Genomic DNA, 9,717 nt, shown 5'->3' with positions numbered 1-9,717 from the left:
GGGCTCTATCCCAGGGCCTCGAGATCATGACTGGAGCAGAAAGCAGATGCTTAACTGACTGAGCCACCCAGGCACCCCATCCAAATGTTTATTGAATACATAAGTGGTTAAAGGAACAAGTGAATGGACCTGCCTAAGGTCACCCCTCGTGGGAGCTGTGCCTGAAGCCCACAGGTGGCCAGCTGAGCACGCGGTGAAGATGGGTCTCTCCTCACAACCCCTCACTCACCGGCCTCAGCACTCTGCGCACCTCCTGGAGGATGCGCTCCTGGCTCTCCACGGAGCACAGCACCAGGGTGCAGACCACCACGTCCATGGAGCCATCGGCCACCTGAGGCATGTTCTCCCCCGCAGCCACCACGAAGCGCTCGAACTGCAGGTGTCGGTTTTCCGCCATGCTCTTGATCAAGAACTTGTCAAAGTTGGGGTTGGGGTCACTGCAAGTCACGCTGCATCCGGGTGGGTAGAACTTGAAGTTGGCCCCGGTGCCGCAGCCTATCTCCAGCAGGGAGAGTTTCCCGGAGGGGCCCACGAAGTCCTGCAGGTTGCTGAAGAGCTCCCGCTCCTTGCTTGCCATCTGCTGGTTGTACATCACGGAGCACCTCAGCATGAAGTAGGGGAACCATTTTTTGCATATCTGGTTCCACAAGCCCAGAAAGTTCAGCAGGAACATGGGAAATGGATGTACCAGAGGTGGGTGAAGATTGCCGGTGTGCAGGGAGGAGATCGCAGAACCCTGGGGATGGAGGATGGGAGCAGGGTGCAGGGTGGTGGCACCACGATGGGTAATGTAAGACCCCGCAGACACCCCCATTTTCACAGAGTCATCAAATGAAGGACAAATCAAGAGAGGCAGTGTCTCAAGTCCTAGTCTCCTTAGGCTCTTACCAGAAAAGAGAGGATAGGAATCGCCAAGAGGTGGCAGATGTCCCAAAGCTCGTCGGTCACAGTAACTTCAACATCAGCAACAACTCCCGTTTACTGAGTCCTTAAGTACATTTTATAACATGATCTTCTTTGCTACTTAAAAGAACCCATGAGATAGACATTCTTAATTTCCCACTTTACAGAAGAAGAAGCAGAGTCCCACAGAGGTTAGCAACAAGGTCGTGCAGCTAGGAAGAAGTGACAGTCCAAGTGAAACCAGATCACCACCCTGGTGTTACATGGTTTCCCCTGAGACCTCTGATCTCTTTTAGAGGGAGTAATTGTCATTCAGACGGAGACCAGAGAAAGTACATGCATAGGGTGATCAGGTGTAGAGAATTTAGACAGAACAACACTACAAGACGTTTAACAGAAATAGCCATTCTCAAAGTCTATAGAAACTTCTCTGGACTAGCCTCCTCCGCCCACCTTTAAGTATCTATATCCTTATCCATCCTTAGCTCCTTCCTGCCACACAGAGGTGTTTCTCCTCTGCACCAAGGCTGGTCTCACCTGGACTTTTAAAGCCAGCACCCCCCGCCCCATTAATTAGCTCCTCCCACACCCTCATATTTAACCTCTCTCCTTATGGTCTATCTTCTTTTCCTCCACCAACTCGCACGCTCAAGTCTCTCCAACCTATAAACATCCTCTCCTTTAGCTTGCTTTCCAGGCAAGCTAACTTCCCACCTTGCTTTCTCTTACTGCCAAACTTCATGAGAAATTGTAGTTGGCACTCACTGTTTCTACTTCCTCGCCCCATTCGAACCTCTGCCCGCTAACATGTGGCTGGTGCCCCACAGCTCCAGTGAAGTGCATGCAGACAAATGGGAAGGCAGTCAGAGGGGGAGGAGAAAGAGAAGGTGACAGTATGAAGAAGTAGGGACCAGTGAATGGAATGCTCTATCTGAGGTGTTGAGGGTGGCTGGTGTCCTGGGGGAGAGACAGTCTGTCCTCAGAGCCTGGAGGGAGGATGAGAAAGGTGGGTACGGAGGTAAGTCTGGGTGGAGGAGGGACGGTAAGGAGTTTTTACCAGATGGCCTGATTTTCTCAGTGAAGAAGAATGCTATGTACCTTTGTGGAAGGTGAGGGTGGAGGGGGTAGGGTGGAGCACAGGGAGAGAGCTGAGAAGCTTTGCCATTGCAAGTAGGAGGATTGGAAAAGCCTGGTAACCAAAGGTAGAGAGAGGAGCCCAGTCAGAGAGGATGCAGCTGAGCCTGGGGATTGTGAATGGGTGTGACACCACATCTTGAGGGTATGGTCTTCACTGAGGTCTGCAGTTCGGAACTCAAGCGGAGTTCGGCATTTAGGTTAAGCCAGGCTGGGAGTTTGTCTAGGTGGAGGATACTGAAAGGTAAGAGCTCAAAGATGAGTGGTCCGAGGGGTCCAAGCTGGAAAGAAAGAAGGAGCATAGCAGGCAGGGAGAAAACAGAATAATGGGGTTCAGGCCTGGGGATGCTGGTGCAGGTGAAGAACCCATCTGCTGAGTGGGACAGTTATGACCGGCCCCATAGTGTGAGACCAGAGTTTGACACTCCAGAGATGGAGCAGATTAGGTTCTAGAGCATGGCCATGGGCAGAGACAAGAGGAAAGGGATGGATGTGAGGGTCACTGGAATTGAGGAGTTAAGGAACGGTCAGGCTAAGATGCTGGGCAGGTTATCTGCCTGGAGAGTCGGGGTGCCAGGCTGGAGAGGAGCCCCACAACCAGGTGTCAGAGTCCCTGGCGAGTGTGAGGGAGTGACTAGGAGGTCAGGAGGTGACTCTGGGGCTGGCAGGGACCAGCCACAGGGGAGGGGGTAAATGTGGTGTAGTTGGATGGCATGAGCCTCTTGGGTTTTAAAAAATAGCAGTGATTTGTGCAATCAATATATAAAGGCAAAAACTCAATCAGCATAGAAAGGATTTTATTTTCATTTTTTTTCAATAGATAGCACCCCTTGAATGTATGTAATATTTTTTAAAAATTTATTTATTTATTTATTTGGGAGAGAAAAAGGGAGAGAACATGCAATCAAGGGAGGGGCAGAGGGAGAGGGAGAGAGAGAGAATCCTTAAGTACACTCTCTGCTGAGCTTAGAGCTCGACGCGACGCGGGGCTCGATCCTACGACTCTGAGATCATGACCTGAGCTCAAACCAAGAGTCAGACGCTTAACTGACTAAGCCACCCAGGTGCCCCTTGTATTTCTTTGGGTTAGGTTGAACATTTTTTTTCATATTTGCTATTTGATTTTCTTTCTTTCTTTTTTTGTAGGCAATCTAGTGGCTCAAACTGCCAAAGTTCAAATCCTGGATTTTCGACATCTTAGTTGTGTGACCTTGGGCCATTTACTTAAATTTGTTGTGCCTCTGTCTCCTTCCTTAAGATGCGGATGATCACACTGTGCCGAGGAGCTGTGGTGGGAGCTGCCCGGGCTCACAGAGGCCGTGTGCTTAGGACAGGGCCGGGCACCTGCAGAGTAAGTACTCTGGAAGCATGCTGGCTCTTATTATCTCTGTCTGTTGCCCACTTTCCTGCTGCATCGTTTGTCTTTTGCTTAGGGGTTCGTGTATTCAGGAGAGCAGCCTGCTGGCTGTCATTTATGTTGCTTTCTTGTCTTTCATTATTTGACATAAAAAAAAAAAGTATTACATTCCATGCAGAAATGTGAAATGCTTTTTGTTATAATAACAAACATTTGAATTCTAAGATACTGAAAACAGATCATGCTTTTTTTTTCTTTTTTAGGAATCAGAGGCTGTGTTTTCACGGGATGGACAACGAGTCATGGCTCTAAAGTGCAGTGGGGAAGCCAAAGACTATCTTCCCCCACTCTCCGGAGGAGAGCAGCCCGTTCCCCCTGCAGGGGCTGCAGGACCACTGTGTCTTCACAGGCTTCATGAGGCCAGGCTGCTTGCTGGTTTCTCGCTGGGGTCCAGAGGGCGCGGTGGGAAGCCAGGCTGGGAGCCGGAGGGTCACCGAATGTGTGCTTGCGGTGTGTGTGTGTGTGTGTGTGTGTGTGTGGGTGGGTGGGTGTATGTGTCACAGAACACTACAGAGATAGGGGTGAGCCTCTGGGCAGGAAGGGGACAACTAGGAAAGGCGCTGAGGATTATCTTATCAGAAGATTCTGCCCAGAATGCCTTAAGGGGGTCTCTGTGAGGCCAGCAGAGGCACGGGCTGGGGTGGCAGATGGAGTTGAGATGACCCACTGTGCCGAGCACCCTGCAGGTAGGAATGTGATCCGAGGCCTCTCTCGGTGTCGACAGCTCCTCGTGAAGCCCTCCAGAGGGTGTGTGTGTGTGCGCGCGGCCTGGCACCGAGTGGGCCCGTGCTGTTGGCGGTAGATGCAGAGACAGGAGGAGAGGGGTGGGCGGGGCTGGAGCTGCCAGGAATGTTTCAGGGAGGGGTTGGGGAAGCTGAGGGGTGGATACTGGGCAGGCCCTGGAACGGGGAAATGCCACTGGAGAGGGGGCTGAGGCCTGGCAAGCCTGAAGACCTTTTCTTCTTTGCAATGTCCTTCCAGCTCCCTCTCCCCATGGAACCCAGGGATTTCATCTCTGGTGAAGAAACCATGCCAAGGGAGGGGCAGTGACTTGTCCACGGTCACAAGGCAGGTCACCAGCAGTGTTCTGCCCAAGATCTCTCAGGCCAGGCTCTAGGGGAGAAGTGGAACGGTTGGCGGGGGGGGGGGGGTGTCACAGATCCTGTGGGGGCTGCAGGTGGGAGGGGGAAGGAGGGTCCAGCCGCAGAACACGGGTGGGGCTGTGGGGGTTGAGAGGTAGGGGGCTGGTATGGCAGGTGGTAGGAGAGAGTTGAGGATGAGCCCTGAGGGGTAAGGAAGTTGGAGTGTGTGTGTGTGTGTTTGTGCGAGCCATGGGGTATGTGTGCCTGTGTGTATGTGGGTGCATGTGTGTGTGAATATATGTGAGTGATGTGGTATGTAGGCGTGTGAGTGTGCATGTATGTATGTGTGGAAATTAAACAGTTGGTCTCTTCAGCCTGCTTGGGGTGGGGGCTGGGGAGGAGTGGGATCCCCATGCCTGCAAATATCACAAGGCCAGGAACTCTGTGTGCTCTTCAAACTACAACTGAGAATTCCAGGTAAAATCTCAATCTCTCTCCCCCTCTCTCTCCCACCCACACACCCACCCACACCCACCCACACACAGCCTACAGCAGAGACCACTGAAGGTCTCCTCAGGCACCCCTCTGCCTCTGGCCTGAGCTGTCCCAACACCAGTACAGAGGAGAGGGAGGCCAGGGATAGGGCCTGCACGGAGGTCACTGAACAGGGGCTGTGGTTCCCTTAGTCTCAGGGGAAGGCCTTCTTATCTAACTGAAATGAAAACCAGGAAGGACATTCCATCCCCACCCTCCACCACCCAGGATGTCCCCGAGGGCTTGGTCTGAGGTGACAAGCCGGCCAGCTCATGTGGGGCTGGAGGTAGGCTAAAGGTGGCAGCAGGCCTGTCAACTGTCTTTTCCAAAGGCTCTCTAGGTGGCCCCTCTAACCAAACGGGGTCTGGGGAGAATGGGGGGCAGGGCCTGGCAGAGGCCGAGGGCGTGGCAAGCGTGGCTGGAGGCTCCTGGGAAGTGAAGCTGGGTGGTGAGCTGTCTCTGTCTGGTGCTCCCTGTTCCAGCGCGGTTTCTCCCCATCTTGGGCTGGGTTCGAGACTGCTGGGACTTGTTTGGTGGGCGACACGATGAGAGCTGGGGACCTTTCTGCAGGAAAATGGCAGCAGTGAAAGATGGGGAGGAGTGTTTGAGTGTAAATACAAGCAGGCTCACAGACCTGCATCCCCGGACACCCCGCCACACACTGAGCACAGACCCCCACCTGTGCAAGAAGGTTCACAGACATGCACACACGTGTCTCGGGTGAGCACACAGCGAAGCCCAGTGGCCTGCAGGTGTGTCCACACAGAAGTGTGCAGACATCCGCAAAGTGTCCCAAGGACACGCAGGTGTCCCCTGCCTCTACAGGGACAAATAAAATAAGTGGATAGGAAAGTGTGTTAGGGGGAGGGGAAGCGCGAACCCAAAGCAACGATTCACACATGGCTTCTGGGCTTCAGATGCCCCCTGGAGTGAGGAGAGGGGCCAGAAGAGGGGTCATGCCCCACTTGGCCGAGTTTCTATATGGGAATGAGGTGTAGTGGCCAGGGAAACCAGCTAGGCCAGGCCACGTGCGGTCAGATTACTCAAGAACTGAGCTGATCTCTCAAGGAGGAACTGGACGTGGGGGAAGGAGGCTGTCTGGGAATGCCTTTCTGGAATGCTTGGGGACGGGGGCTGGGTGCTGACTCCTGGACTAGAACTTTTTTGTTCCCCCTCTCCCCCAGTCTTTCATCACTCGATCTCTCTGCTCTGGCTGCAGGACTCTTTCTGAAGCCTCCACCCGGAAGCCTTCCCAGACTGAACCTGTTTCACATCTGCTCGGATGGCCGTCTCCCACCGCTCGCTGTCAGCCCCTATCCCGGCCGCTGGGTGACTACGGCCCTCCTCCCCACTCCTCCCCACTCGGCACTTTCCTGCTTGGGCCGCAAAGCCCGTCCTGGGAGCGGAGAGCGGAAGCCTGGCCGGGGGAGGGGCCCCAGCGAGCAGAGAAGGGTGGCCGGCGGCCAGCCCCGCCCCTACCTGTGTAAGGGGATAGGCCCGCGCCTAGCGGATAAAAGCGGCGGCGGCCGGCGGGGGTCAGCGAGTTCGGCACTGTCGCGCCCGCCGCTAGGTCCAACCCGGTCCAGTCAGCATGTCCATCCACTTAAGCTCCCAGGTCTTCGGGTCGCGCTCCTCCGCCCTCCCCGGGCGCGGCTCGCAGGTGCGCCTGAGCTCCGTGCGCCCCGGCGGCTTCAGCAGCCGCAGCCTGTACGGCCTGGGCGCCTCGCGGCCGCGCGTGGCCGTGCGCTCCGCCTACGGGGGCCCCGTGGGCGCCGGCATCCGCGAGGTCACCATCAATCCGAGCCTGCTGGCCCCGCTGCGGGTGGACATCGACCCGTCCATCCAGCAGGTGCGCCAGGAGGAGCGCGAGCAGATCAAGACCCTCAACAACAAGTTCGCCTCCTTCATCGACAAGGTGAGCCCCGCAGCCTGCCCCACGCCACGCTGCGGGCGACAGCAGCCACCTGCCCTGACTGCACGCGCGCCAGGCGCTGGGAGGTCTGGTGCCTTCTATCGCCAGGATCGGGAACCTTCCTCCTCATGAACCCTGTGACTATTGTTCCCCTTCGGGCTCCAAATGCCCTCTTCCAGCGAGCTGCCCAGATCGCCCTGCTTTTTCCTCCCAGGAGGTGTGCTTGAGTCTGTCCGGCTGACCCCGCAGGTTGTGTCTGGGAGTGGGCTGCGTTTCTTGAGCGCATTCAGGTTGGGAGCTCCAGAGGCCAGGGCCAGGAGTTTCTCTGAGAGGGGGCTGTGTGGGGTGAGAGACGGAGTAGGGGTGACACACTGTTCCCAGCTGAGGATCTCCTCCCTCCCTCCTCCCACTGCTTATGCTATGGCAGATGCTGAAAATAAAGGGCTGGAGGGAGGGAGGGAGGCTCCCTGCCACACCTGCCCACCGACCTGGTCCTCTAGCCTCCCTTTGGTGGTGGGAGGTGAGGTTCTACCTGCCCTTGGAGATAGCCCATTTGCGCCCAGGGAAGGAGCCCTAAGGGGCTCTGGGAAAGGGTCACTTGGGAGGAGGTTTTTCTTGGTTGTTTGGGTCCCACAGGGGTCAGGGAGGGAGTGGGGGAGTGAAAAGGGTTGGAGGGAGAGGGGCCGACTTGACTGGTGGGTCTAGGAGGGGAGCAAAGTAGGGCTGGACCAGGAACTAGGGGCTAGTCCAGCTGGGCCCCTCTGGCCAGGACCTCCTCCCTTGGGGGTGTTAGACTGTTAGACCAGACCTTCCCTCTCCTGCCTTGGTGTAGCTCTCTGCTTCTCCAGCCCCCCATGCCCTCTCCTTCATCATTCAGACCTTACAAATCCTTAAGATTCTGCCGAAGCCTCCCCAGGCCCAGGGTCCGCCCCAGGCCCAGGGTCCACCCCTGGTGCTGAGCTGCTCTGTCTTACAGTCTGCAGCCCCCAGGCCCTGCTGCTCTGAGTTGCTAGTTCTGAAGAGGGCTATTTCCTACTCCCAGTCATATTGGATGCATCCAAGGAGCCTTTTGGGCCCCAGACTGAGCAGATAATAGTTGCTTATTTTAGCACCCTGTCCTGAGACCTTGGAAGAAAGGGGAAGCAGAGAGAGGATACAGAGAGGGGAGGCCCAGGACAGACAGGGAGGGGGCAGCCCTGCGGAGAGGGAGGTGGAGAAGATCATCTGTAATGTGATGGGGAACATAGGAGGCAGGAGACACCTTGGCGACCGGGCAGATCTGACTCCTGGGTCACAGTGTAGGGCACTCAAGACAGAGAGTCCTGGAGGAGAGGCTGGTTCAGTGTGGGCTTCCTGGAGGAGGGGACCAAGGGCCGGGGTCCGGGTTGGGGGAACAGCCAGTGGGAGCATGGGCTATGCTGGGTCGGGGGGAGCTGGAGACGCTCCCAACCCCAGTGTGGGTGGCACGGGCTGCCCCTCAGGAGTTTCCTCCTCTGTTCCCCTCTTAGGTGCGGTTCCTGGAGCAGCAGAACAAACTGCTGGAGACCAAGTGGGCCCTGCTGCAGGAGCAGAAGTCGGCCAAGAGCAGCTGTGTCCCCAGCATCTTCGAGGCCTACATTGCTGGCCTGCGGAGGCAGCTTGAGGGACTGCAGCTGGATGGAGGCCGCCTGGAGGCGGAGCTGCAGAACATGCAGGACGTGGTGGAAGACTTCAAGAACAAGTACTGACCCTCGTGAGACCTGGGGGGGGGCGCTGGCACCCCGGGCGCCTGCGCCCCCCATCAGCTGATCCTTGGCAGGCCCCCTCTGGGGCTAGGGGTCAGAGGGTGCAGCTGCTCGGTACAGTAACCCCCAAACGGAAGGCCTTGATCCACACATTCCCTGTCTCTTCTCTCCCTTCTTTGTCCCTGGGAGCTGTTTCCAAGTCTTGTCACCTGACTTTGCCAGGAAAATATCCCCACCTAGCCCTCACCTGCACCGTTCCCTTTGGGTGCCTCACCAAGGCCCCAGGAGAGGGTAGGGCAGAAGGTGTCCTATGACAGATGCGCTTCAGAACTTGCACAGCCCTCACAGATTATTCTAAAACAGCCCCTCTGTTCAGGTGAGGAGTTAGAGACCAGAGAGATTCGAGGTCCTGAGGGATATCACACGGCAGGTCGCTGGGAGAGCTGGGACTGGAATGTTGGACCCCTGACTCCCAGGAGGAGATACAGAGCCGACCTGGGACAGAAAGAAGCAAGGAGAGAGAGGGATCGTGTGTGGTGGGCCATGGAGGGTTGCCGAGGCTGAGGGGCGGCTCTGGCCAGCGCAGGAACCAGGGCAGGAAGTGTAGGGGCCTGGAAGACTGGGGTTGGAAGGACAGGCCTTTGAGGGGCCCACTGAGGTCTCTTTTCCCATTGAAGAGAAACCGAAGCCTGAGGCTTGGGCCGGGCCCCACCCCAGCAGGCTTGCCCAGTAGTCCTGGGAGTAGCAAGTGAGTTCTGTGCTCTGCCCTGGAGGTGGATGACTCAAGCCACGCAGGGACACTGACTCTGACTGCAGGTAGAACAAACAAAAAGGCCTCTGTGGAGAGTACCCACTCCCCTACTTCCCTAGAGCAACAGTCAACAGGATAATCCCCCAGCAGGTGGGAACAGACAGGTGCAGGACGGAGTAGGCTCTGGGCAACCAGCGAGCCTCTGTTGTCATGTGCGTGTGCCTGTGTGTGCTCACACACTTCCCCCCCCCCCCCCCCCC

At 56.5% G+C, this 9,717-nt stretch overlaps 2 protein-coding genes across 2 annotated transcripts in view; one reads left to right on the top strand and one right to left on the bottom strand.

Annotated features, from left to right (window-relative positions):
- Positions 1 to 211: 211 nt before the first annotated feature.
- LOC116642612 (methyltransferase-like protein 7A) lies at positions 212 to 674 on the bottom strand. Its single transcript, XM_032421091.1, has one exon. The coding sequence runs from the start codon at positions 671 to 673 to the stop codon at positions 212 to 214; it is 462 nt and encodes a 153-aa protein (XP_032276982.1). The 5' UTR covers position 674.
- A 5,891-nt stretch (positions 675 to 6,565) lies between these two features.
- KRT7 (keratin 7) overlaps positions 6,566 to 9,717 on the top strand; it is a 15,072-nt gene continuing 11,920 nt past the window's right edge. The window contains exons 1-2 of the mRNA XM_032420648.1: positions 6,566 to 6,985; positions 8,491 to 8,702. Of these exons, the coding sequence (XP_032276539.1) occupies positions 6,662 to 6,985; positions 8,491 to 8,702 (536 nt within the window). The 5' untranslated portion in view covers positions 6,566 to 6,661. The remainder of the gene's footprint in view (positions 6,986 to 8,490; positions 8,703 to 9,717) is intronic.

Source organism: Phoca vitulina, unplaced genomic scaffold (assembly GCF_004348235.1).
Source record: "Phoca vitulina isolate PV1807 unplaced genomic scaffold, GSC_HSeal_1.0 scaffold23, whole genome shotgun sequence".
In the NCBI taxonomy this organism is placed as follows: Eukaryota; Metazoa; Chordata; class Mammalia; order Carnivora; family Phocidae; genus Phoca; species Phoca vitulina.
Note: the sequence above shows the minus strand (reverse complement) of the source record. Positions and strands in the feature narration are given on the sequence as shown.